At 50.8% G+C, this 25,801-nt stretch overlaps 9 protein-coding genes across 9 annotated transcripts; 4 read left to right on the top strand and 5 right to left on the bottom strand.

Annotated features, from left to right (window-relative positions):
* Positions 1-2,486: 2,486 nt before the first annotated feature.
* M431DRAFT_80896 (hypothetical protein) lies at positions 2,487-4,895 on the top strand (the record flags this gene model as incomplete). The annotated part of the gene is made up of 1 exon (XM_024922988.1): positions 2,487-4,895. The coding sequence occupies one exon, from the start codon at positions 2,487-2,489 to the stop codon at positions 4,893-4,895; it is 2,409 nt and encodes an 802-aa protein (XP_024776330.1).
* Positions 4,896-6,029: 1,134 nt separating this feature from the next.
* On the bottom strand, positions 6,030-7,406 carry M431DRAFT_81447 (hypothetical protein; the record flags this gene model as incomplete). The annotated part of the gene is made up of 3 exons (XM_024923043.1): positions 6,030-6,250; positions 6,320-7,113; positions 7,207-7,406. The coding sequence occupies 3 exons, from the start codon at positions 7,404-7,406 to the stop codon at positions 6,030-6,032; spliced, it is 1,215 nt and encodes a 404-aa protein (XP_024776331.1).
* Positions 7,407-8,238: 832 nt separating this feature from the next.
* M431DRAFT_383928 (hypothetical protein) lies at positions 8,239-8,881 on the top strand. Its single transcript, XM_024914735.1, has one exon. The coding sequence runs from the start codon at positions 8,389-8,391 to the stop codon at positions 8,686-8,688; it is 300 nt and encodes a 99-aa protein (XP_024776332.1). The 5' UTR covers positions 8,239-8,388; the 3' UTR covers positions 8,689-8,881.
* M431DRAFT_383927 (hypothetical protein) lies at positions 8,882-10,412 on the bottom strand. Its single transcript, XM_024914734.1, has 3 exons — positions 9,918-10,412; positions 9,282-9,856; positions 8,882-9,212 (listed from the first exon to the last, which is right to left on the bottom strand). The coding sequence occupies exons 1-3, from the start codon at positions 10,315-10,317 to the stop codon at positions 9,075-9,077; spliced, it is 1,113 nt and encodes a 370-aa protein (XP_024776333.1). The 5' UTR covers positions 10,318-10,412; the 3' UTR covers positions 8,882-9,074.
* Positions 10,413-10,532: 120 nt separating this feature from the next.
* Positions 10,533-11,153, top strand: M431DRAFT_384031 (hypothetical protein). The gene has a single exon (XM_024914736.1). The coding sequence runs from the start codon at positions 10,749-10,751 to the stop codon at positions 11,085-11,087; it is 339 nt and encodes a 112-aa protein (XP_024776334.1). The 5' UTR covers positions 10,533-10,748; the 3' UTR covers positions 11,088-11,153.
* Positions 11,154-12,741: 1,588 nt separating this feature from the next.
* Positions 12,742-14,769, bottom strand: M431DRAFT_506421 (hypothetical protein). Its single transcript, XM_024918801.1, has one exon. It carries the CDS (start codon positions 14,625-14,627, stop codon positions 12,846-12,848), a length of 1,782 nt encoding a protein of 593 aa, XP_024776335.1. The 5' UTR covers positions 14,628-14,769; the 3' UTR covers positions 12,742-12,845.
* A 252-nt stretch (positions 14,770-15,021) lies between these two features.
* M431DRAFT_506422 (hypothetical protein) lies at positions 15,022-17,806 on the top strand. The gene is made up of 6 exons (XM_024918802.1): positions 15,022-15,189; positions 15,247-15,364; positions 15,434-15,601; positions 15,657-16,204; positions 16,277-16,419; positions 16,480-17,806. The coding sequence occupies exons 1-6, from the start codon at positions 15,167-15,169 to the stop codon at positions 17,682-17,684; spliced, it is 2,205 nt and encodes a 734-aa protein (XP_024776336.1). The 5' UTR covers positions 15,022-15,166; the 3' UTR covers positions 17,685-17,806.
* A 113-nt stretch (positions 17,807-17,919) lies between these two features.
* On the bottom strand, positions 17,920-19,118 carry M431DRAFT_506423 (hypothetical protein). The gene is made up of 3 exons (XM_024918803.1): positions 18,775-19,118; positions 18,499-18,698; positions 17,920-18,415 (listed from the first exon to the last, which is right to left on the bottom strand). The coding sequence occupies exons 1-3, from the start codon at positions 19,030-19,032 to the stop codon at positions 18,109-18,111; spliced, it is 765 nt and encodes a 254-aa protein (XP_024776337.1). The 5' UTR covers positions 19,033-19,118; the 3' UTR covers positions 17,920-18,108.
* A 2,352-nt stretch (positions 19,119-21,470) lies between these two features.
* On the bottom strand, positions 21,471-23,299 carry M431DRAFT_80960 (hypothetical protein; the record flags this gene model as incomplete). The annotated part of the gene is made up of 5 exons (XM_024922990.1): positions 21,471-21,835; positions 21,988-22,628; positions 22,684-22,998; positions 23,098-23,198; positions 23,267-23,299. The coding sequence occupies 5 exons, from the start codon at positions 23,297-23,299 to the stop codon at positions 21,471-21,473; spliced, it is 1,455 nt and encodes a 484-aa protein (XP_024776338.1).
* Between the last annotated feature and the right edge of the window lie 2,502 nt (positions 23,300-25,801).

The following is a 25,801-nucleotide window of genomic DNA, read 5'->3' on the forward strand; positions in this document are numbered from 1 at the left end:
AGATATTGTGCCAATCATGATGATGCGGAATAACCAGTGTTACGGAGTACGGAGTAATACAGGTACTAGTTCCAAGCCTGCAGCCATAAACGCATCTGATATTGTATCGGCGCCGTAAATATTTGAGGACAGTATGTGTACGGAGTAGTCAAGGAATTATAAAAAAAGAAGACGGCCATCTTCCCGCCTGCCAGGATGAGTGAGATACGAGTCTATGCATACTGTACCGATGTACGAACCTGGTGCTTGAACAGGCTCGTATGCATGTTAGTTAATCTGGGCAGACGCGCAGCAAACTTTGCTTATCACGACCAGATGCTGGCCCCCCTCATCCAGGCCCGGACAGTAAGAGTTTCGAAGCTTTGTTCACGTCGACCAGATGAGGTCATCATCCGTACGAGACGGAGGCCAGATATGACATGATGTTCTTGCCACCTCAGCGACCATGGTTGCACTTGCTGAAACTATTGGCGCTCCGTGTCCGCAGTCGTTTGCCATACGGAGTCACCGTCCTCCGTTTTCCGGGAACCAGCGTCGCGGTACCTGGGGGCAAGTGGCGGTCATCGGACGGAGGACGCGCTTCGGAGTTGAGGGTCCGGACGCCCGAATCAATAAGCAAACAGAACAAAAAAAAAAAAAAAAAAAAAAAAAAGAGAGAGAAGCAAAATAGGAAAAACCACACGAAATAAATAGAAAAGCCAGTAATACGATGCGGACAGTGCAGCTCGAAGCGCGCAAGAGCCCCCGGCAGGCAGGTGCCTTCTGAAAATTTCTGGCCTGCTGCGGACGGACACGACGGGCCCCACACGAGGGCTAAATTTAAGAAGTCGCTCTGCACGACAATTTGAGCGCGGGCCTGTGATTGGTCCGCCGTTGGCGCCTGGCGGGCTGGGCAGGGCTATATTTAGCCTAGGCGCTGTTTCGCACGCATCCCTGCTCTCCGCTCAACCACTCGAAACGAGGAGGTGGGGGCTTCCCTGCTGCGGTGCTTTTGCGCCTTTACGCTTTCCAGGTCCAATTGACCCCTACGCGGAGACTTGGGGACAGCTTCTGTCTGCGTGGTTGGTTGGACGAGCGGTGCCGTGCAGCAGCAGCGGTGCTCAGCAGGTTTTTTTCTGCTTCAAGGTTCTGTCTTGTTCCATGGATGAATTGCTGCTGTTCGGGCGGCTGCGTGGGGAGGCGAAAGGCGGGATGCGGGTGCGGTGCGCGCAGATGAGGTACAGGACATGCATCGGTACCTAGCGTGTATCTACTTTTAGCACTCGCCCATGGCCGGAACTGGTGCAGGTACTGTAATTGAATATTGGATTGGATGGATTCCATGGTAAAAAAAAAAAAAAATCCAACCTGACTGACCTGCCTGACCGACCCATGGCGGTCATCAAGCAACTAAATCGGGGTCCTGCTGGTAGCGACGTCCTCCACGCGCAGGTACCCTGTACTTGGTCTCACCCCGTTCCCGTGGTGGCTGAGCGGCCGGGAGCCCTGCCCTGGACGCCGGACCAGGTCACCGCTACCTGGGGCCACCTAGCGTCGATAGCAGGCGCACTTAGCACTTGGTAGCGCTGCTTCGCCTGCAGCTGCCCCCCTTCCAGGTAGTTCAGTCTGCCCCCAGCCGCCGTTTGCTTGTTGGCGAGCCTCTCAAACACCGTCACGCCAACTCCATCCAATTCTTGCTGTCTTGTTCTTCCATTGTTTTTTTCCCCTTCACTTCATTCTCGCAACATCCAGCAGCCCTCCCTTTTCCCGCTCGCCCTCGCGCAGGATCCGGCATCTGCAACCTCGGCGCTGCCTTGTTCTCACTTCTCCTTTCTCCCTTCTCCCTTCCTCTTTCTTCTTTGCTCCAGCGGCTATCCCGTCCCTCCACCTGCATGTGGCCGTCCGCTAATTAGGCGTCGTTCTTATTACACCTCGATTTTTTGGTATACCATTCCTTCCAGCTCCCTTTTCGACTCGATTTGGACCTCGCACGCCTCATTGTCCTGGCCGTCGACGATCAGACGCTGTTTCTTTCTTCGTCTCTTTCTTCTTTGGCCCTCCCCCGACTTTATTTGCCCGCACAAACAGCCCGCGAACGCTTCACGGCCGCCTCAAGCTGCTTGCGTCCGTCGCTTCTGTTACGACACCTCACGGGCCATAATCCCGACCACTTGGTCGTGCTTTTGTATCGCGAACTGCCAACAACCGGATTCAGCTGTGCTGTCCATTGATTACTTTCTTGAATTATTTTCTTCTTGCAGTTCGCCCATTCGTTCTTTCGAACCGTCTATTCAACACTCACTCTCTCGCTCAACTTTTTTCGTCCTTTCTTTTCTTACAAACAGTATAATCTTCGGCGAGCCAACTCAACTTTTCACTCTAATATTCAACCCTTTGTTTTAGTCGACACAGCCACGCAACAACGCACGTGTCAAGTATTGGGATTCATGGGCGCGAGAGACCCGAGTCTTTGAAACAATCAAAAAGGGCAGCTTTTGTTCGGAACCATGCCATCAGCCGCCGCGCGTCAGGTATACCGGGATCAGATACCGACCTTTGAGTCTGTCTTCGACCTTGAATCTGAGACCATGGCCGACCGCGATACTTTCACAGTCGTTGGATCAAAGTTTCTCGACGTGGCATCTAAAACTCCCTCTCCGCAGACTAGCCTCCAGGCTTGTCTTGCTCCGGACCAAAGTCACAAGCACCGCGACAGCACTTCGACCCAGACCTCGGAATCCGACGACTCTTCTCCCACCACTACGCTTTCCACTACAGACTCTTCGCCTCTTTCAGACCCTTCGCCGTCGTCATCGCCGGATTCTCCACTTAACCTGCTCCCGCTCACCAACTTTCACCACTCTTCAAGCTTTAGCGGCCCGTCAAACCCGGTTTCTCTTCTCAGCATTTCGGAAGCCAGCGCATTGGAGCGGCCCATGACATCTCCAGCGCCGAGAAAGCCAAGGAACATGAAGAACCTCTCAATCCAGCCACCCACAGCGGCGGCCTCGTCCAAGACCATGGTGTCAGAACCTTGCTCTCCATCCTTCATCAAGCCCGCGATTCCCGCCATGAAGAGGAAACCTAGCCTTCTCAGCCTCAAAACCAATGCCTCGGATTTGATCAAACAGACTTCATTGGAAGTGCCGGCATCGCCCGGCATGCCCCCGATCCTGCAGCGCCGCGCGCTTAAACATTCCACCTCATCGCCGGCCATCCAGTCCTCATCTTTGAAGACATCCACGTTTGGGCCGGCTGGAGGAATGACCTTTCCCAAGGTGTTGGAGCGCAACGAGTCGGGATTGTCAGAGTTTTTGCGCCCCATGAAATCCAGCATGAACTTGACATTCGATGCGGCAATCATGGAAGAAGAGAACAACACCCCCATCAAGACGCAGCTTGCATCTCGAAATGACTTTGACGAACCCTTCCGTGAGAATGAAAACAATGAAGACCAGAAAACGCCAGGGTATCCCGATGGGCCGATTGCCATTTATGGCGATAATGTCTACCTATATCTCGAGCCTACCGCAGAAGAAGCATCTCGATTTGATGTCGTCATCAACGTTGCTCACGAAGTCCGCAACCCTTTTGAAGCCAAGCAAGAGCCGGCTAAGCCTTCATTGCACGGTCCTTCTTCTCGAGGCAAAGGCATTTCATCCAACCTAAGCCCCATCCCGGACACGGCTGTGTCAAACTCTAGCTTTTCTACCGCATGGGAATTCCAGCCTTCCGATGACGGTCCTATGGATACAGATACACCCACAACGCCAAAGGCAAATCCCCTCAATAGACCAGAGTATATTCACATACCATGGGACCACAATACCGACATCGCACCTGATCTTATGCGCCTCTGCGAGACAATTGAGAATCGCACCAAGGAGGGCAAGAAGGTGCTCGTCCACTGCCAACAGGGAGCTAGCCGTTCGGCCAGTCTCATCATTGCTTATGGCCTGTATCAGAACCCTGAATTTAGTGTCAACGACGCGTATCACGCAGCCCAGGCCAAGAGCCGTTGGATTAGCCCTAATATGAAGCTTATGTATTCACTGCAGGATTTCCAAAAGGAGCTATCCAAGAAGAAGTCACCAGGCTCTGGCCCCTATCGACCTCGAACTGGAAGGAGTCCATCTAAACATAGACTGACCCTATCCGCCGATGCCATCGAACTGCCTTCCAAAGAGCCTCACACCGCGCCTCTACCGGCAGAGAATGGCAGAAGTAGGCAGGGAAGCGAGATCAAAACTCCTCTTAACATCCTGCCAGGCAACTCGGATGACCCGCAGACCATTTCTCCTGGACCTGCTTCGGCGCCCCTGACATTCTCGTGGAGAGACAACTTTGAGAAATCTGAGCCGGAGCATATGGAGCCGGAACAGAAGAAGGCGAAGCAGATGGAACCTGTAATCAGGGAGCCAGAGCCTAGCCCACGACAGACAAGAATGGATTTTCTTCCGCCGCCCTCTCCCTCGCCTTTCAAGCTCCAGGCTCCTCCTCTGCGGCCCAAGTCAGCTCAAGGAAGGTCAAAGTCAAATTTGGGCCCCATGGGCGGCCACAGACTAAAGCCGACAGCATCCTACTCGACTCTCGGGCTTCGGGACTATTCCTCTTCGGTTCCCCTGGCAACTCCTGGCGAAAGAGCCGTTCACTTTTCGGCCATTTTCCCCGAAGATGTCTTGATGTCTCCCAAGGACGAAGAGATGACGAACAATCCAATGGGTGGCTTTCCGTCTATCGCTGGAATGAGATTCATCGAGCGACAGGAGATTGCCGGGAACTTATTTTCCCCACGAAAGACAACTTTTGGCCGGGAGTCGTTCTTCTCGTTCGGTACACCGACTCAAATGGATCCGCGAAGCCCGCCAACCAAGGGTGAAGCATCGATTATTCGCTCCATTGATGATATCCTATAATAAGCCTCACCATGCTTTTATGACATCTTTTCTTTAGCATCATATCAATCACGATTATTTTGATACAAAGTACATTGTCTTAGAAGGAAAATGGTGAAGCCTGGGTTCTCCGCTTAAAATATGATCTATCTGAGGTGTTGACTATCGGCTCTCCCACCCACTTCTGTGGGTTTGTATGGCATTTTCAGGCGTTCAACGGTGTACAACAAAGCTATCGATTGATCAACTACACGCCTTGGGAGTGGGAGCGTCCATGATTTACCTGGCTCGTGCGAATCAAACAGCCAGTATTTCGTGAGCTTCAATTACTTACTCCTTTTCGGCGTCCTATGTCTTTTACCCTCTCCGGGTCGTTCTGTTACTGGCCGGCGCCTATAAAGCTCAAAGGGAACATTCACTCTCGAGGGGAAAAGAGAGACAGGAAAAGGAAACTTAAAATTAACAGCCTCTTGCACATATCACCCAACTTGTTCTATTTCCCCATGTACTTATCATATTTGCTTTTTTCTTGTGTTTATATACTCGCTCGCTTTTTTCTTATTTTTGCTTTTACAAGGATAGGCTGTTGGATAACAGCAAAACTTGGGAACGTGGAGGGGAGTACTTGGTTTTTTTGTCGGCATGTGTTTTTTTTTTTTTTTTTATCAACCCTCGGTATTTGGTATATATTAAGGAAGTCAAGGAGACTCCAGAGGCGGGCGCGACGTCGGAAGCAGGTCTTCAGTGGAGGGCCGTCAAGCCTCGACGAATGTGAAGAGACGAAAGAGAAAGATACCACGATGGGAGGAAGAGGGAGGGTAAAATGTGTGAGGAGAAGGAAGAGAAGAGGTTAAAGAAAAAAGAAAACCCTTAAACAGAATTTAAATCAAAACATCTATTCCCCCTTACATGGTACTGCTCTCTGTGCTTTTGGTGCCATTTATTTTCTTTCTATTTTCTATCAAGCCCCTGTCATACCAAGGCTATTCTAGAGGATCCCGACAAACGCCATCTTGTATAAAATGAAACAAACTATCCAACCGTCAAGGGGCTATATGTACGTGGCCATCCCACTGAATGATGTTTCCCGATGCGTATATATATATGTACTTTTGAAAAAAAGAGCAGAAATGTGAATCTATCACGGTCTTTAGTTTATGACGACTTCTTCGCCTTGGCGGCTTCCTTGTCCATCTTTTCCTTCCTAGCAATGGCGGCCTCAACGCCAATGCCACCAAAGACGAGGGTGACTCCGAGCCACTGCATCTGGGTGAGACGATGGCCAAAGGCAACGACGGAGAGGATCATGGTGAACATCTTGCGCGTCACGGTGACGGTGACGAGCAAGACAGATGAGAAGGTAGAGAGTGTGTAGACTAAAGAAAAGAAGACTGTCAGTACGGGAAGTTCTTGAGAAATTTGGGGGGGTTTATGTGTAGACGTACAGATGAAGACTTGGCCCAGGGCACCACAAGCTGCAAAGCCCAAAACGTCCTTCCACACAGCGGGATACTTGGTCATGAATTCAATGGCTGCATTCAACTCGCCAGCGCTGCCAGCGACGTCCATTCCAAGCCACTCTCCAATACCGGTAGAGACGAGCGCAGGGCTGCCGAGGAGGTAAAGAGACGTAACGACGGTACTCATGATGTTGTTGGCGCACATCATCTGCGGCCCGCTGAACGGGCGAAACGTCTGAAAGATGTAATCCTGGGTACTATTGGTGAGGCCATCGAATAGGAGGTTGATACCCAACAGCAGCAAGCCCCAAGAGACGTTTGCCTCCTCCGACCGGGTGGATTTCTTGTGCTTGCGCCCAGAGTGGAGAGTGAAGACGGCCACGCCAAGCGTCACGGCAGCCACGACCAGGTACTTGTAGATGGGATAGCGCTTCCGGAAGATTGTAATGTGGAGGAACATGACAGGAAGAAGCTTGCAGCTCTTGGCCAGCAAGAAGGTGATGTAGTCGATGTGCGCAAGACTGGCGTAGCCAAAGGGACTGGCCAAACTGTTGGTGACTGCGACGAGCGCAAGCGGGCCGAGGATGCGGCGCGACGGGAAGATGGGCGGCACGGCCGCGCCCTTCGGGGTCGAGGCCAAGAGATAGACGAAGCCGACGGCGGCCGCGAAGAGCGACTGGATCGTGTTGAGGAAGACGGGGAAGTGCCAGACCTCCGGTGCGTCGGCCGGGCCGTACGCCTTGGTCGTCAACTTCTCCTGAAGAAACGCCCAGGTCAAACTTTTTGCGCGCGCGCGCGCATGTTAGCAAGACTATCCAAAAGAGAAGAAACCGCGATATCAATTTCTCGCAGATAGGAAACACAAAACCTACAATGAAGCGTAGATGCCGGCAACCGCAGTCACAAGCTGCACCAGGCCCGCCTCGCCCTGCGCGGGCTTCGACGACTTCGCCGCGTGCCCATTCGTCGCCTTGGACTCTTTTCCATTGACATCCTCCCACTCCGCAGACTGCTTGTTGAAGAACTCGGATGACGACTCGCGTTTCACGGCCGTCTGCTTTGTGCGCGCCATGGTTCAGAAGACGGGGAAGCGCGTCGCCGATGTGCGCAACAGGAACGATTTTGCGATTGCGCGATCGATATCGATTGAGAGAAGAAAATAGCAGCTGTGGCGATTGCGTAGAGAAGGGACAAAAAGTGAGGATGTAATGCGATGCAACAGCGGAAAAAAGAAGCACGAAAGGGAGAGAATAAGAAAAGAGGGACTGAAGACGTCAATTATGCCGAATAAATATGCAAGCCAAGTGAGTGTTGCAACAGAAATTTGAAAGTTGACAAGTTGGCATCATCTCGCAGCCATGGCGGCGCTCTGACGTCTGGGGAAGGAAGGACCCTGAGGCTGGTGGGGGGCACCTGCCGCTTACCGGAAGGCAACTTTCCCGTTCTGGTTAGGGCCTACCAGAGGCGCGTTAGTTGTATTTTCGTACCGCCATGGAACGCTACAATTCGCGACAAATGATATGAATATACTGGATAACACTGTATATTACTGGATAAATACGTTCAGGAGGATGGGATAGAGTAGGAAGTAATAACACAAGTTGCACAGATAGATCACCAACAAAAATTACAGGCAAACCGGCTTGCGTCCAAATATATTTCAGTCTCTTGCTCAACGACTGACTAGATGCACTGTTATCTAGACATCCCCAATCCCAGATCTGTTTCATGCGCATAACATGCCTTTCGTGCATGTTACGGGGTATTTGCCTGATTCCTGCTTGAAAAAAAGAGAGAAAGAGAGAGTCGTCATCCACTGTCAGAGACAACAGCGGCGAGGATAGAGGGCATGAGTGGAAGACGATATGTGTGTTAACGCCATGTTTACATATCGACCGTCGCGTAGCGAGGGTTAAAGTAGAGGGTTGGCGTGATTTTGGTTGGTAAGGTAAGATTTGTTTTGTTTTGCCGGAGTAAAGATGACACAAGGATCGCGGAGCAAAGAGTTGAGAGAGTGATCATGATAAGAGTGGTCGCGGAAGAGCGAGGTCACAATGCGCACAAGCGGCACTGGTCGTCCCAAGCTGCAAACTCGATTCGTGCTATATCAATGTCTTGATTCCATTAATCTCGGAAGGAGGCGTGGGATAAGAGTATTGTCAGGTTTATGGCAGACAGGTGCGGCCACAGCTTCGTGGTTGGGGGAGGAAAGCAAAGGCGTGCGAGTCGGAAGGTTGAGGTGGGAAGGAAAATTGATGAATCCGTATCGTATCGAATTGCAGACGCCGAATGAGCCCTGCTCGCGTAGGCGTCATCTTCGGAGGAAGCTGAGAGGCTGTAGCAAAAGTGTGTAGTGGCCTCATGGTCGGTGCGAGAATCAACTCACGTAGTAGAGATAGAATCGTTCTGATGGCGGGCCAGTGGGGGTAAAAATGACACGTGAGAAAGCATAACTAGAAGGTAACAAGAGGGAAAGGAAATGGGGAAAGGGGAAAACGAAAAGCGACGAGAGGGGAATCGCAACAAAAACAGGACGGTGGCTGCGTTGAATGCTTTTGGTGATGGACCATAATCATCAAAAATCCTGTCCCTGTTCCAGCGGGGGAAAGAGGAGCCTTGCGGCAAACCAGATCTGGACGCCCTGAAATCCGCCAAATCCAGCCCAAATACAGCTCATTCACAAGTGGTACGAGAAACATGAAGCAACAGCCAGTGTGCTCATTATTAGAGAGTCCTTGATTTACTCTTGGTCTTGCATCTGACTGCGACGCATCTTTTCAGCCTCCAGGTTCTCGTAGAGCAAGAAAAGTGCAGACTCATTGGCCTTGGCAGTGCCCATAATGGTGAACATGCGCTCACCAGTCTCGTCATGAGGGGCCTAAAACATGGTTAGTTTGAGTGTCACGATGGAAGAACCAGGACGTTGGTACGAATCATCGAGACTTACCTTGGCAATAGAAATGCGAGCTCCGGAAGTCTTGCGAATGTCGCTAATCTTGCTGCCGCCACGGCCAATGATGCATCCAACCATGTCGGCGGGGATGCTGATGTTCTGAGTCTGGATTTCCTCGCCATTCTCGTCGTGGGTTGGAGGGCCACGATTCGCAGCATCGGAATCTGAGCGACGGCTAAACGGTCTTGAGCCTCCGTTGCTAAAGTCGGCCCCATTTCCGGTGCGCATCACGCGAGGGCTTCCGTAGTCACCCCGACCGCCGCCGTTGCCATAGCCAGTGCCACCCAGGCTTCCAGAGCCGGAGGGTTGGGTTCGGACGACAGGGTTGTAAAGCACAGTGCCGGTACCCCGCTGCCAATCATCGACCAAGCACTTGGAAATCTCCCAGATGGCTCGCTGGATGCCTTCGGGGGTGCCCTGAACCTCGACAATACGCTCAGTTGACTGAGGCAGCATTTCCTTTTGCGCAACCATGCGAACGCCGGAAACATCCTGGATATGCTTAATCTTGAGACCTTGTCGACCGATAATGGTGCCCATTTGGTTGTGGGAGATGAGTAGTTTGATAGCTATATGATGGTTTCCCTCATGTTAGCGAGTGTAATGATTGTCAAGAAAAGGAGTACGTACGGTGGGTGCCATTGCTTTGGATGACGCCGCCCATGCCGACGGCAGGTGCGCCCTCGAGAAGAGCCCGGGCAACGATGGCGTAGGCCCGAGAGATGGCATCACAGCCACCAGTGATGGTGAGGACACGGTCGTGAACGCCTTGGACGACCTTGCTAACACCGGCTTTTACGCCAGTTTCGTCACGGAGGTCAGCAACATTCTTGCCGCCCTTTCCAATGATAACACCAGCTTCCTTGGAGGAAACAATGGCGCGCAAAGTCAGCTGAGCCTGGGCATATTCTTCGTCCGTCTTAGGGGCGAGCTCGCCGTCGGGGCCAAGTCGCTCGTCCATCTTCAGCTGGTCCAAAGAGTCCACGATGTCGCCGCCATTGGACGAAAGCATATCTTGAGAAGCCGACATGATTGTTGAGTAGTGGTGGTGGTGAAGAAGGTAGTGGAGAGAGGTGGATGCGACGGAAGTTTTGATATCAAGGTAGAGAATCAGGAACTGCTCTCAAAACTAACTGGTAGATGTCAGTTCCAAAGCCCACGATAAATTTAGGTTGAAGATAGAGCTGCTTAAGGCTCCACGTAGGTCGCGCAAGGCGGCGCGCGCATAGTTGGCCCATCTGTGACGCAACCTGCGTCGACTACGTTGGCGGCCTGTTGACGGCGGGATGCGGGACAGCCGCATCGGCAACGGATTTGAAATGCGGCCGAGGGTCATCACCAAACAAAGGCTGCGAGGGCAATGATGCACTTACCGAGTAGTTTTCAAGAAGCTGGAAGTTGCGCGAACGTCGAGAGGATGACTGGGAACGAGGCGGCCGTAAAAAGTTGACAAGACGTCGAATGCGTTTGCCAGACTCTTTTTTTTGTGTGTGGTGTTGGCAGGGATTTGGCGGGGTCGAGAGGCGAGTGGGCGTAAGAGTGCGAAGGTGCAGTGAGAAACGCGACAAGGTCCGGTCTCGAAGGGCAAGGAAGTGCGCAAGAGGAGTCGGAAGATGGGGGTTGGGAGAGAAATTCGTCGGGGGGCGAGAGTGCGAGGAAAAGGGTAGAAGGCGGGAAGAGATGGGGAGATGTGAGAGAGGAAGAGAGCGAGAGAAGACGGGGATTGAGATTGGAGGCAAGGTGAGAGAGAGAGCTCTGGAGGGGGAGCCGAGAAGAAAGTCAGGTGGGGAGCAGAGGTGAAGAGGGAGAAAGCGCCGGACACATGGGAAAACAAGCACACAGCAAGCACAAACACAAGCACGGCGACCGCTAGGCTATAGCTGTACTGTAGGCGCTGTCGCCGCTGCAGCTGTCACTGCCGTGGCCACTGCCACTAGCTAGCCCAGTGCGCTGGAGCGTTTGGACCTGCTAAATCTCGAATTGGAAAGGAATGGGAACTTGGAAGCCAGAGCGAAAAAAATCGGAGACGAACGGTGCGCCAGGAACGGCCATGCTCTGATCTGATACATACAGCACGATGGAGGTATGTACAGACGGGCAGTATTTTACAGACAGGGTACTTTGTGCGTGAGCTTCTCTTGTCTTGTCTTGTCAAGGTGCCCTTTATTGTTGCCGCAAGGTGGACCGGGGAGGTGCTGGAAAAGGCAGTGCGAGTACCTGGCACTACCTATCCTGTACCTTGGTTCTTGCCGGCGTGCATGCTGCCAGGAAGGTTATGCTAGGGTCCTTTTCTGGTATCATCTGCCACGCGATCCAGCTTTTCTCAGCGAAGTCTCTAGGTCCGCTTGCCTAAAGCGGAAATGGAGTGAGAATGCGCCCCCAGATTTTGGCATATCCGCGTTCTGCTATACATACTCGTACAGCACATGCGTTTTCACATGGGAGATTTTTAAACACCATCATTAATATCCGTGGAGGAAAGCGGGTGCATGCATGCCATTCGCGGTTATCGCAATTACCAATGGAACGCAATTTGAACCACGACCGCCTTTATTATGTCCGAGTCCCTTTTGAGTATCTATACACCTGCAGATACCTACTCGTATAGACTCAATTCACCCACCCTACAGCTTTGTCAAATGTCCTCGTTACAAGGCGGCACAGAGATACTTTTTCGGGTTAACGGTGTGACACAAGTTACTAATTGATATTCAACGAGATCCCGGTTTCCCTCCCTTGACTTTTATGCACTGCGCTCACTGCAGCAAGCCTAGTTGATAGCGGCGCACCCAACCCCTGCCCTTCTTTCTTATGGGCAATCAGCGTCAAGACCTATTCAGCTACTCCCCATCATGCCGTATAAGCCACCATTCACAGCTGCAGAGCCTACATGTACACATACACCTACACCAATCGTTTCGCTGGAGGGTGTTTGCAGTGCAGCAAACTCTACTCTACGCCTGCTGTCGAGTCTGGAGTGGATATGGGCGAGCGCACATTCGAAGAGATGATGACACTGTGACTTGCTTCCGTCTGGAGAGTTTGCCTTGGATATTTTGATTGGAATCAACGGTGTTTGTTAACCACCTCCGGGCTGGAATAAATGCCACATAGATACTGCGAACATGTGCAAGCGGTGACTGCGGAATAGCTGCTGTTTGCTATACCGCCAATAGCTCTCGACTGTCGAACGCTTGTGCAGTCTGATGCCTTACCGAAGGCGGGGGTGATATTTTAATGCTGCTTATTAGGGCTTCTTCTGTCCCATTCTAGATAGCTACCGTTGCGTTGTAATGATTGGACTCGGTCCCCTGTCCCATCACATCACAATGGGACGATGCCGGTGAAGACACCTAATCCGCAATTTCCGGAGATGCCTCGATATCAATTGGCGGGCACTGTAAGGCTTTGAACACGAATGGCACATTACAGATAATCAGACACAGCTAATGTATCCTTTCATCTTCTTGTTTCTACTATGTAAATGCTATACATATTATGCTGCACAATTCTATCTAAATATGATGAATAGCGAATTACCATCGTATAACTTCTCTGTCAACGCTGTCGTAATTTCTGCTCGTGTTCTATCCAAAAGTTCTTACAGGCTCTGTGGCCCCAGTGCTCAACCCACCACTCCCCAAAACTGTCCTCTATGTCGTAATCGACCTTTGATACTCTCTCTTCCCTCTTCAGTCCGCATATTATACATGGTTTAGGCCCAGTTGGTACCATCTTTGCAGTTTGGACCAGCATGTTCTCGCTCAGCTCAGGCACCTTAAGATTGAGCTTACCCTCAGTGTTGGCAGCTGCCACGGCAGATCGTAGGCGTCCCACGTATTCGCGCCACACAGCTACCACATCCGCTGCCTCTCTGTCTTCTCGAGCTGACTGGGTTTTGTCGACACCCGCAAGCTTCATACCCTTGCTACCGGCGGCCGAGATGGACATGCTTTTCGCCAGAATCTTGTCCCTGTGCCACCTGTGTTTGCGACCTGCAATTACTCGAGCAGCAGTCGTGGCAAGGAGGATATAACCCTGGAGAAAGTGAATGGCCTTGGGGTTAGAAAGGACCTGCTGCTTGATGGAGGCACTATGACCAGACATTGGCTTGAAAAAGGCATTCGCTGAACTGAAGAGATTGGGAAAGGCAGACAAGATGACGGACGGTGGTGGAACATTGGTTGGAGGAGGGTCATCGTCGTTTGCCTTGATGGCGTTAGATTCACCGTCATTGCCAGCGTCCCAATCCCAGCTCTCAGACTGAGGAACGTTGTGGACAACATCTTTCTTATTGCCGGCTCCGGCAGCCGTATCATCCCAAGCGTCCCAATCGTCATCAAAAGCCTTGGCGATGGATGGCTTTGCTTTATGTTTGGTTGTTGGCCATGCAGTTACTGGTGTTGCTGACTTCGGAGCATCACGTGTCTTCTTGACAGCATCAACTGTTGGCACACTTGTCTTGATCCCAAGATCTGGGAAGGGATTCCGCTCCTGAAACGATGGCGACTTTGGTGGGTTAGGAAGTGTGGATGCTGCCCCAAAGCTCAGTGCGCCTAGGAGCTGGGGAGGAGATTGCTTGTGAGCCACTTTTTTAGCAGGCTGCTGCTGTTGTTGTTGCGGAGGGTCATCGAGAGAGAGCAAGTCTAGCAACGGCGCAGAGTTGAAAGAAGATGCGGGTTTGGATGTGGAGCTTTGCTTTGGCTGCTTCGGTGCTGGTGCCACCGCTTCGAAATCACCAAATTCATCATCATCCTCATCCAAATCCGGTTCCTGGAGCTCAAAATCATCGGCGTCGAAGAGCACGTTGGAACCTGTCGGTGCTGAAGGCATAGAGAACCTTGCATTGCTTGGCGTTGAGTTCCATGACGGGCCAGCATTGTTGGGCCTATTTGCTTGGACGTCGACTAAGGTATTGGTCATGATATCGATGGAGGGAGCCCGGAAAGGCCGATTTCTGGTCTCTGGCTCCTTGGATGGGGCGGAAAAAGCCCCAAACGGATCGGAAGTCTTGTTGATTACAGATGCTGGCTGAGCAGGCTTTGCCGTCTCAAAGTCGCCCCAGCCATCATCATCAGCATCATCGAACGCCGGTGGTGCTGGTGCGGTCTGCGGAGGTGCTGGTGTCGCAGCAGCCCAATTGATAGCTCCGCTGGGCTGAGATTGAATGGGGGGCCATCTCTCAACTGGTGAAGCTGCTGCTGTTGTGAAATCGTTGAAGCCAAAGCTAAAGGGGTCCCTTGCTGCGGGCTTGCTCTGCTGACTTGCGGCTGGCTGAATTGGTTGTTGTTGAGGAGGTGGCGGATTGCTGTTGAATTCGGCAAACAAATCAGCCGACATGTTGGCAGATCTCAAGATGCATGCTCCTTGTAACTGTATGATAAGAGACAAACAGCTGCGTCTAGGTATCGCTGCAGAGATGGACACGGTTCTACTTGTATATATGCGAGCAGTCTGTAGGAGCTTGAGATGAGAGTAGCCGTATGGACGTGGAGTTACCAAAGTAAGCGGAGGACGCGGCTCGACGGCGCAAGTAGCAGAACCTATGCACAAAACACCGCTGCAGGTCCTTTAGGGGCGCGGCATTAGGGTGCCGGAGCCGGGATATCGCGCTAGCAACCCGCCTACAGCGATCTATGACGGCCGAGTATGCGTGTACCTGTACATCCACGTTGGCCAGGTGCGGGGCTATGGCGCCGTACTTTCACAGCCTTCAATCTTCTCACTTCCAACTGGACTCTATGAGATATCGTGGACTGCGTAATATTCACCTATCTGGTATTCCCGATGCGGCAATAGAATAATCTCAGAGCTGGAAGTGAGCGTACCATGTCGATGAGTTTGACCGCCTAGTCTTATTTGCTAGGAACCTCATCAGGATGAGATCTCTTGCAGAGACACAGTGAGTGTCGTGTCTCACAATGAAGTGTCAAGGTCCGCCAACTGACTGCTCCTGAAGAGCGAGATGGCAGGCAACTCAGACGCACTGCGCAAGCGTTGAGGACTTACAGAATGCCGTCCGCCACAACGGCCCTTCGAGCCCTTGCTTATCTGGTTGTCGTTCTGTCTGCTGGAAGGTGAGTCTGCTTACGCATCTGACATCTGTGTCTGGAGATGGTAGTCTGATGCTGACTTGCTACGCAAAGGTCTTTCTTCTGTCAAAAGATGGTGACAGTACCAAGCCAAGCTGGCCTCAATCTCTCCGCGAGAAGAGAGAGTCGTATAGCGAACGCCGTGATCACTTTCTCAAGTTCATAAACCACCCTGAGGCTCTCACGGAGCTCACCATTGACCCTTTGGCTGATGACCCAAAAGTGAGTGACAACTTCCGGCCTAGACATAGACTCAATGTAATCTAATACTTCCAAGTCCCCTTGGAACACTGTCCGCGAAGATGAAGTTGTCAGAGCAGAAATCTTGCAAGACGTCCAAAGGCTGCCGGATGAAGCAAACTATCATGAAGACTATATGCAGCGCATGATTCTGGATATCCTTTTTGTCTATTGCAAGGTGAATCCAGACAGGGGTGGCTATCGACAGGGGATGCATGAACTCCTGGCTCCTATACTGCATGTTGTCGAGCAGGATGCTTTAGACCGAGAATCGACAACCGCTAGCGATGACGAGGATAGCCTCGAGGAGCTGATGCTCGAAACCATCGACCAGTCATTCATCGAGCACGATGCCTTTATCTTATTTTCTCAGTTGATGGAGAACGCTCAGTCATTTTACGAGGTCAAAGATGTGCCAAACTCAAGCCCGCCGACTGACGGTCCATCACAAACTCGATTTCCCGAGCAAAGCTCCGCCATTGTTGAGCGGAGCAAATTCATTCACGAAGTCTGCTTACAGAAGATTGATCCAGAACTGGCAGCGCATCTTACAAGTATAGAGATACTTCCCCAAATATTTTTAATGTGAGTGAGACGATTGTTTTCCGATGCTAGTCCCCCCTTTTGTTCTTACATGTATACTAATCTGTTTACCAGTCGCTGGATTCGACTTTTATTCAGCCGAGAATTTCCTTTCAATCAATTTCTTGTGCTTTGGGATACAATTTTGGCCGTCGATCCCTCGTTAGACCTTATAGACCTCGTTTGTTGCGCCATGCTGCTGCGAATCCGCTGGCAACGTGAGTATCTTTTACTTGCCCACAAAATCCTCACTTTGTTATTCTGACCGTTTCATCCAGTGTTAGAATCTGATTATTCTGTTTGTCTGCAACTACTTCTCAAGTACCCGCCACCAGATCAGTTACACGGACCTCATACATTCGTCGATGATGCACTCTATCTCCGGGATCACATGAATGCACCCGGAGGCGCAAACCTGATCAAGAAGTATTCAGGAAGACTCCCTAATGTCCAAAAGAGCACCCAATCGACTGAACGTGTTAACTCGCCCCTTCCTGGACTCGATTCAATTCGCAAAAAGGGCTTTGGACTGAGGTCGCCAATCCGCTCACCGTCAAAATTTCTTCAACAACAGGGTGGAGTGGAAAATATGATCCAGGGCGTGCTGGAGAAGAGCGAAAAGCTGGGAATCAACCAGGCGTTACGAGACGCCGTTGGTGAAATAAAACGAAACATGCAAGGCCTAAACGAAGGCCTTTCTTCACCGTATCCGAGAGTCGTTCTGGCTGACGATGGCGCTGCCAAGGCATTGGCTGTTATGCAGAGACGGAACGACCAACTAGCAAGCTTACTCGAGGAGACTGTCATGAGCCTGAGGGCGCTATCCGTGTCCAATCTCGAAGACAAGGCTCGAAGCCTTGACATAATCGAAGTTGCAGCAGCCAAAGTACAATTTGTGCAAATATATCTGCAAGATGCCTCGATGGACATCCCAACCGCAGACTCCCCTACCTCTGAAGAAGCTCAACTCGCGGCCGAGAAAAGAGAGGACAAGGAAACCAAGAAAGCGCCACCACCTGAAAAAGAAAACCAACCTTTATCACCCGTATATGGCACGAATGCGTCCGGCCCGAATCTCTCGAAAGCAGACTCAAAGCTGAGAGATATGAAGAAGTCTGAAGAAGTCCAGGACCCACTCTCTAATGCAGCAGAAGCTACAAGCAATGATGCAAAGAAAGAGGAGGTGCTGAGTGAAGGCCAACCCAAGACTCCAGTGGCTGTCTCTATACCTGCTAGATCGACTATAGCACAGTCTTCATTCTCATGGATGCTAGAACCGGAAGAGTCCGGACCGCCACAAACGCCTCCAATAGGCAAATCACCTACATCTCAACAGAAAAGGCGCAACAACAATGCTAGCCGGGAAAAGAATGCATTCTTGTTCGGAGAAGCACCGGCAGAATTGGATGAAAGAGACCCCCTTAGATCTGGCGACATATTTGGGATGGAGCCTATGCCGACGCCACCAGCAAAGGGGAAATAACGAGATAGTATGATGTATTTCCTTCATGACACGATTTATAAATATTACGAGATAATCTTGATCTATGAAGCTTATGATGAGCCAATTGTTTCTTTTCCTCTCGTAGATAAGTTGAAAGACCGTGTACATTTAATGAAATGATACTGTTACTGAGTGGACCAGATGATCGTATATTATATTGTTGGGAAGCACAAAAGCGGCCGGTGCTACCGCCCCTTAATCGACGAGCCTTGTCTTTTCAGTGAGATAAGCTTTTTTTTTGAATTCAAATCCTATATACCCTAGCTACTCGGCCAAGACTGCTGCTGTGAAACCAAAGTCGCCCACACCCTCAGCCCCCTAACCAATCAAGAAGAGAACAGGATCTCTGCCGCTTTGACGAGATTTTTTGTTATTTTTTTCCTCTTTCTTTCTAAACAGGCGTTTAGAGGTTGGCATTGACGAAGCTAACAAGGGCGCCGAGTCTGCTGTAGACACCAGCGAAGCCGGCCTCGGCACAGCCATTGCCCCAAGAAACGAGACCCTGGAGGACGCCGTTGGCATCAACGATGGGGCCGCCGCTGTCGCCCTGGCAAGAGTCCTTGCCACCCTGGGCCTGAGCGGCGCAGAACATGTTGGTGGTGACAGCAGACCTGCCGTACTCGGACTGGCAGGTGGCACGAGAGACGACGGGGACGGAAACCTTGTTGAGTCTGGCGGGGAGAGACGAGCTGCCCTCGGAGGTGGTGCCCCTGTTGAATCAGTTAGCATTGAGTTTCCATACCGTATTGCCAGGTACTCTGCATTATATATCAGGATATTGGGAAATGCTTACCAGCCAGCGGTGGTGACGATGGAACCAGCAGCAGGGTCAGAGCCGGCAGCGGGAAGGGTGGCGTAGCCGATGGTGGAGCTCTCAGGGATGGAGCTGGCCAACTTCCAGACAGCAACGTCGAAGTCGGTGGTACGGGAGTTGTAGGAGGGGTTCACAATGATCCTGGAGACACCGACTTGGGTACCGCCTGAAGCCCAGGTCTGTAATTGAAGACAAAATTAGTATCAAGACCAATCTGCTTCTAGAGATAGGACAGAAGAGGAGGGGCCAACTTACAAGAGTGCCGGCGCGGACCTTGACCTGCGAAGCAGAGAAGTCGACGGAGCAGTGGGCAGCAGTGATGACGGTGTTGGCGTTGACCAAAACACCACCGCAGAAGTGAGAGCCCTGGGTGGACAGAGAGACGATGTAGGGGAACTCGCCGAGAGCAGCGGCAGTTCCTCCGACGATATCAGCGCCACGGGGCTCGATGGCAGCTCCCAGAGCGAGAGCGGGCAGCATAAGAGCTGAAACAATCTGGGAAACGGGGGCCATTGCGAGTGATGTAATTTTTGTCTTCTGAGGTAGAGAGAAGATGGCTTTGTATGGAATTCAAGTGGTGAGCTGTGGTGATTCTCCAACTTGAATCGAGGGCGAGCCGTCTCCTATATATATTTTTACAGCTCTAAGAATATCCAGGATTTAAGACAGCCACGATAACAAATTACATGCATATAGAGCACAGTCCACGACCGATTTAGCCAGCCCTGCCGAATGCTACGACGTTAGATGGGTTCCCTAAATGCAGACCGAGGGCCAAGTGATGGCACCGCATGAAGCATCTCCTTCCTAAAGGGAGATTATGGCTTGGGTTCGCAAAAGATCCAGGCTGAGAGAAGAGGAGGCCAGAAAGAGAAGGCGACGATGATGGCATTGCACGTCAAGGTACTACTGGTTGGAGACCGACCATGCAACGCCATGCATGGTGTACCAAGAGCCAGACTGGATAGACCTGAATGAGAAATAGACGATTGACCACAAGCAGGACAAGGCCAGGCACATAATGATGAGACTGCTACAAACAAAACTAAACTATTCAATTACACTGACACCAAGCAAATACTATAATAAAAGAACTATCGCCAACTAATAGGAGCACGGCCAAACCACGAAGCCGAAACACCTCCGTCCGGTGTATAAGGTAAGAGAGATAAGCGCCTCAACTCCAATGTCCATTATCACAAGCGATCGGCCGGCTCCGGCAGTGTCGAAGCTCAAACAGCCTGCCATATCCGTCACTTGCTTCCGAGCCCGATCTTGGGTCACAACTGCCATCGTACGCCTTGCGACCTTCTGAATCGAGGCGCCAAGACCCGTCCGAAGTTTGAGGCAAAAGCACATGCATAATGAATGGGAGGTTCACGATAATAAAAAGGCGTCGGAACAAAGCTGGGCGGCGCGGGGTAACTCGACCCGATCTGGCGAGCCAGTACCAAGTACGGGAGGCTTGTAGGCGTGTGCTGTGGGCTGGACCGGTACCGGTGACTCTGCAGAAGAGCATCAATCCAATCCATGTGAATCCTACCTGGTTCGTTTGCGGCTGGAGCTTTGCAGCCTAATACTAATAGAATGAATGGCGTTTGAGAGCTCGAAAGTACCGAGCATTTTGATCGAAGTGGCTGGACGTGGGCACCTAATTAGGCAACTAATAGATATTGAGGTAGATAAGGATGGGCTTCAAGATGCAAAAACAGGCAAACAAAAGGAGATGAAGAGGTTAAAAAGGGAATAAAAAGGAGAGGAGCGAGTTCAGAAGTCCCTTGCATTGCCTTGTTTAGTAAGATATGGCAAGTATTAACCAACCAATTGGATGCTTTAGCACTGCTGTAGTCTAGAGAGGGAGTTCTAAGTTATTACATGTTGATGCACGAAGTCTGAGCTGATATGGAGTTTGTCTGACGCTAAGGCTTTGGGGCTAGTGACATGATGCCATTGAAGCATAATATTAAGATTACGCACCTTTGTTTTTACGGTTGAGAATAGCCCGTAGTAGGTGGGCGAAGAAAAAAAGACTGGACGAAAATAGAAAGCCCGAGAATAAACACGCCTAAGAATAATCCAAACAAAACGCCAAAAACACTACATGTAAATCTTCATCGTGAGCCTCTCAGAACCAATCTTCGGCAAAGAGGCATCTCTCAAAAGCCCATTGACCGAACCCCCTGGCCAGAGCATTGCGCAATCGCGCAGCACGAGAACCAAAACCAAACACAGGGAGCCAATATCCGACGTCAGGGTTGCATCTCCAGTATGGGCCAGCGGCTAGGGCGGGCGCCTGTGCCGGGGACATAACATGGAAACCTGTGCCGGGGGACCATCACAAAGAGGGAAAATGCACGTCTGGGCATACAAAAAAACAAAAAAATAGGTAAATATCGGGCCGCTGTGCCGGGGATCAAGGAACATTGAAGAGAGGAGGCTGGAGCTTGTCCAAGGCGCAAACCGCTTGGCGATGGTCCGTGCCGATCTGCTTCTGGGAATAGTACTGTAACACTGCAGGAATTGGAAGTGAATGGCACCGGTTTTCGGAGCAGAATTGGGTAGGACATTGATATTTTTTCCTGCTTCGTATTTGCGTGTGACTGCGGGCGTTGCATGCAGTCCGGGCCTTTCTGATTGATATCGAGGTAACATTGAACTCTTGTGAAAGATCAAATAATTGGTCATGCGTTACGTCGTGGGACACGATAAACATGAAGCTGGCGTCGTGTTTCCTTATCTACTACCCTTACATGTGATGAGTCTTGCTACAAATTATATGTCTAGATGTTGCTAAGCGCGTCGATGAGTATATACGAGTGTTACCTACTGTATCTCCTAACCTATATACGGATATATGCGTGTATACAATGGCTGTGCATACAGAGTACATGCAGCCAGCAACGAGACGAAGATGGCATCTTGATGCCTTCCTTCCAACTCTCTGCTTGAATCTACCGCTTGAGAGACTTCTCCTTAATCCAAAACGTAGCAGTAAAACACACAAGGCCAAACAAAATTGACGGTACAAAGGACCCAACGATGGCCGTCTGGTAGCTCGAGCGAACCTGTTCAGCCACTAGTGGCGGCAGATGTTTGATGGCGTCTAGACTCTGGCGCACTTTTTCTTCAACCTGGCCGGCATCGTCTCCGATACGGGAAGCTAGTTGTGTCCTCAAAACCTGCTGGAGCACGGCAGAACTGGCACCGACGCCGACGCTGGAGCCTAGTGAGCGGAAGAGATACGAGCAGGCGATGGCAACTGCGGTGTCCTCGGTGGCCGCATTGGCAAGAAGAGCGATGAGAACGGTGGTAATGCCTTGGAGATTAATCCATGTTAGTCTCGGTCTGTATGACAAAATATATACACATACAGATAGCATATGGAGCACAATGTTAAGGTAACATCGATGAAGATGCGTGGGGGCGGGGGCGAAGAGAAGGATAACAAGAAAGGAAATTGAAACTTACCACCTCCGTTGCCAACGGCTGAAAGAACGAATCCAGTATTAGTGCCAATCAGTGAACGGAACCAGACTGAAACAATCAGAGGCACCATTGAGAAGAACAAGATGCCGTAGCTAATCACCGTCGGCCAGTAAAACTTGCCGGTCCTCTTGATAATCCAACCGCCCGCGAGAGACCCCAACACGCCGGCTATGGTTGCAGGAACAAGCATTGAGCCGCTCGCCGTGGCACTTAGTCCTTCGACGGCCTGAAAGTACAGCGGTACAAAGAACATGACGGCCATTTCACCCGCCATGCCGCACATGTTGACGATGTAACAGGGAAGCAAGTCTCGGCTGAGGATGATGTGGCCCGGGGCGAACGGGTGCTTGGCAATTTTCATCTCCACGAACAAGAATAGGGCAAACAGGACGGGCGTAAGACTGAGGGAGACGATGGTGATGCGGTTGGACCATCCAAGGTTTGGACCGGAGTCTAGGCCGGTCAAGAGAGAAACAACGGCGAGAACAAGGGTGAAGGCGCCCAGGAAATCGATCTGGCGAACTTTTGAGGCCCAGTGGTCCTTTGAAGGAGGTTCGAGGTCGAGGATGAAGTATACTGAGACCCAGGCTACCAAGCACATGGGGGCCTGAATCATGAAAGACCTGTTCATATAGCGGTTAGTGAAGGTCCAGATCTTCATGCCACGATCAATCTCACCATCGCCACCCGAGAGAGTCAGCAAAAAGTCCTCCCAATGGGCCTCCAGTGGAAGTTCCAGCAGCATATACCACGTTGATATAGCCCTGCCAGACGCCGCGCTCTTGCAGGGGAACAATATCAGACAGCAGAATCGACACAACTGAACTCATTCCTCCTCCGCCAATACCAGCAATTGCTCGAGCAACACAAAGCTGTGTCATGCTCTGGGCCAAGCCGCATCCCAAGCAGCCAATGCCGAAGACGGCATATGCAAACAAGAGGCACGCCTTGCGACCGAAAATGTCGCTGAGCTTGCCGTAGAGAGGCTGAAAGCTTGTGAGGGTGAGGAAGTATCTTAGGTTTTTTTTATGTTAGAAGCCTTGGCCACTGGCATAGAAGGCGGGAAAGCAAGTTTGTGAGATTCGTGCTTACGCGGTGGCGATCCAGCTTGTGTTGTTCAACGCATTTAGCTCGCTGCCAATTCTGGCATATGTTGCAACTGCAAGGAGCTGGTCGACGGCTACGAGATAGACCTGAGGGAAGACGTCTTGTTAACATGGATTTTCTTTTATTGGCGTTTGGGATGGGGATGATGATTTACTCCAACGCCAATGGCAGGAAGCAAGATGTGCATCTTGTCGGCCATGGGATGCTTGTTCGGTCTGGTGTCCACGTTGCCATCCTCGACATCATTGCCATTGCCATTGCCATTGCCCAAGACGCCATTTTGAGGATGAGGTTGGGAAAGGAGGGGCGATGTCTCCGTTGGAGGAGCAGATGGCTCTTCATCGTTGGAACTTGACCTCATCTTGATAGAAGTTGAGCCAAATTATAACAAACGCCGATCGCGTCGATAACCGTAGCTTCAATCTTCGGGAAGCACGACCTAGTTTTTACTCGGGCAATGAGCAAGCCAGAGACTGCAGCAACTAGATGGCAGCGCGTACTCTGAGAGACACGGACCTCTCTCGTGAGATGCGTATATGGAAGCTGACACGCAACACAAACGGTGAGATGTGTCGATGTACGAGTTGCTAGTGAGCCGCCCCCCACCCAGGCCGTCCTCATTTAGCCAGGGGGCGACATTTATATCAGCGCATTGTCTTGTCAACCCAAGGGCGTTTTCATAAAAATAACGGATCTAGAAAGAACGCAATCTCGAGTACATATGATAGAATCCTTCACAACCTATCGATAGGCCAAATTGTAATACATTGAGTAGATGATGCTGAATAATGCAGTTGCAAGTCGCGTTTAGCATCCGATTTTGGACTTAGATGGCCGTATATTTCCGGGGTTATTATAAATCTCACTGTAGCCATGTTAGCCGAACATGAGCGCGAGAACATCTACTACTATAATTTGATGAATTGACAAATTCATATGGTAATGCCAAGTGTTGGCAATAATGGCTTAAACAATTCATGGTGAAACAGTATTGCAAGCATTGAGTCTGTAAGGCATAGAGAGATGACACTTGCGTGTGGACTAGGTAAACTCCGCATTTGGAGTTTCTGACTAAAACCTGGGGGTGGCTGAATGGCTAAAAGAGTATAAGTACCTGGACATCAATTGATATTGGCTTCCAACTCTGAGCTTATTCTCTTATAAAGGATGTATTAGACAGATAGGCAATAATTTTAGAACATAGTATATACATGTTCACGGTATTTAAATGCGTTTCTCTATCGCATCAATGAAGCATAAATGCTCGAATCCCCACCAACCCCAATTAGCAGCATTTTCAAGTTCTCTTTTGCTTAGAGTCTTCTTCACGGCCATTTGCTGTTGAAGGGGCAACATCCGTAAGTTCGAGCACTGCCTCATTGGGATCCCGAGGCTTGATATTGTCCTCAGTCCATGTGGTTTCGTTTAATGTATACGCTGAACCCATGCTGTGTAAATACTGTATGCCGGTGAGCTGAGTGTTCCCAGCTAAGCCGACCTACCTGAAGTTGCTATATCGACTACGAATCTAGGTAAAGCTGTGCTAAATGCACTTTAACATACATGTGCAATACTGTACATGCGAAGGGCCTGACAAGAAGGTACCGAATGCAATCAGTCGAATAGATCCATGTCAGCTAGCAAAATACGGAGTTGGAGTTGCATCTGCCACGTTTTAGCATCAGCTCTGCCGTGCCATGTGTCGCAAATCCGCCCGTGCGCGCCTGCAGCCTTCCTCCACATGCGGGGAGCCGACAACGTTATTTGTCGGGTTGCCAATGACAGGTCGAATCACTTCGGACGATAAAAACTGGATACATACTTTCAGTTTATTTGTTTCAACGTTTATCTCGCCATGTGAAAGAAAAAAGCCAGTGAGGCTTCCAGTTTCAATATAGTGCTAGCGAGCCGCTGTTGCATTCTGGTGGGTACTTGTCCCGGCCGCCTCGTCGCACGTAATCCCAACGCGATCAAGCCACGTGGATTTGATGATACAGCTCCAAAGAGCACAACACGAAGTATATGCACCGGCTATTGAATTGGAGGCCACAGTCACAGAGACGTCAGTCCGTTCAATGTAGTCTTGTCCAGCCATTTGTTGGTGGCGCAAGCTGGAGAGTGGCGAATGAGAGACACCAGACCGGCAAGTCTCGGCCGGTTTCTCAGCCACCGCGGAACATGGATGCTTGTTCAGCTGAGAGGCGACAATCTGCATTATCTCCCTTCTCACTTGCTTTGCCCTCCTCCTACGTGACGAGAAACCAGCATCACTTTCATGCGCTAACATGCTAATGACGTCGTGGCGCCTCTATGAGCGTCACGAATACGATTGAGCCTAAATGAGATCAAGTTTTGACGTGGCTGTCGTGAGTGGCAGATCATATTAGGTGCAGATGGATTGCCATTGACAACGTCAAGATAACTTGGCCAAGTGTAATAATTGGTGTCAAATGAATGAATAGTTCGATGCCTATGAGCTAGACACTCGAATACTGTAACCCGATAGACGTGGGAGGACTCGTAATACTGTAGATACAATGCAGCATCGCCCTGCCAAGCTGCGTCTCTTGCAGAGGATCGCAGAATCGACCCCTGTCCACCTGCGACGACATCCAATGCATTCCAACAGTCCAATCCAGCCCTGTCATATGCAAGGACAATGCAGAATGGCGTCCCCGCCGAGGCGCCA

The sequence above is a fragment of the Trichoderma harzianum genome (assembly GCF_003025095.1).
Source record: "Trichoderma harzianum CBS 226.95 unplaced genomic scaffold M431scaffold_4, whole genome shotgun sequence".
In the NCBI taxonomy this organism is placed as follows: domain Eukaryota; kingdom Fungi; phylum Ascomycota; class Sordariomycetes; order Hypocreales; family Hypocreaceae; genus Trichoderma; species Trichoderma harzianum.

Coding starts and splice junctions, on each gene's coding strand:
- M431DRAFT_506423 (XM_024918803.1), bottom strand. CDS start 19,032: ATGGCCCCCGTTTCCCAGATTGTTTCAGCTCTTATGCTGCCCGCTCTC. Junction 18,699..18,774: donor AGGTCCGCGCCGGCACTCTT/GTAAGTTGGCCC, acceptor CTTCAATTACAG/ACCTGGGCTTCAGGCGGTAC. Junction 18,416..18,498: donor ATCGTCACCACCGCTGGCTG/GTAAGCATTTCC, acceptor CTGATTCAACAG/GGGCACCACCTCCGAGGGCA.
- M431DRAFT_506422 (XM_024918802.1), top strand. CDS start 15,167: ATGAGATCTCTTGCAGAGACACA. Junction 15,190..15,246: donor AGATCTCTTGCAGAGACACA/GTGAGTGTCGTG, acceptor CTGCTCCTGAAG/AGCGAGATGGCAGGCAACTC. Junction 16,205..16,276: donor CTTCCCCAAATATTTTTAAT/GTGAGTGAGACG, acceptor TCTGTTTACCAG/TCGCTGGATTCGACTTTTAT.
- M431DRAFT_383927 (XM_024914734.1), bottom strand. CDS start 10,317: ATGTCGGCTTCTCAAGATATGCTTTCGTCCAATGGCGGCGACATCGTG. Junction 9,857..9,917: donor CCAAAGCAATGGCACCCACC/GTACGTACTCCT, acceptor ACCATCATATAG/CTATCAAACTACTCATCTCC. Junction 9,213..9,281: donor CTCGCATTTCTATTGCCAAG/GTAAGTCTCGAT, acceptor ACCATGTTTTAG/GCCCCTCATGACGAGACTGG.
- M431DRAFT_383928 (XM_024914735.1), top strand. CDS start 8,389: ATGCGCACAAGCGGCACTGGTCGTCCCAAGCTGCAAACTCGATTCGTG.
- M431DRAFT_384031 (XM_024914736.1), top strand. CDS start 10,749: ATGCGTTTGCCAGACTCTTTTTTTTGTGTGTGGTGTTGGCAGGGATTT.
- M431DRAFT_506421 (XM_024918801.1), bottom strand. CDS start 14,627: ATGTCGGCTGATTTGTTTGCCGAATTCAACAGCAATCCGCCACCTCCT.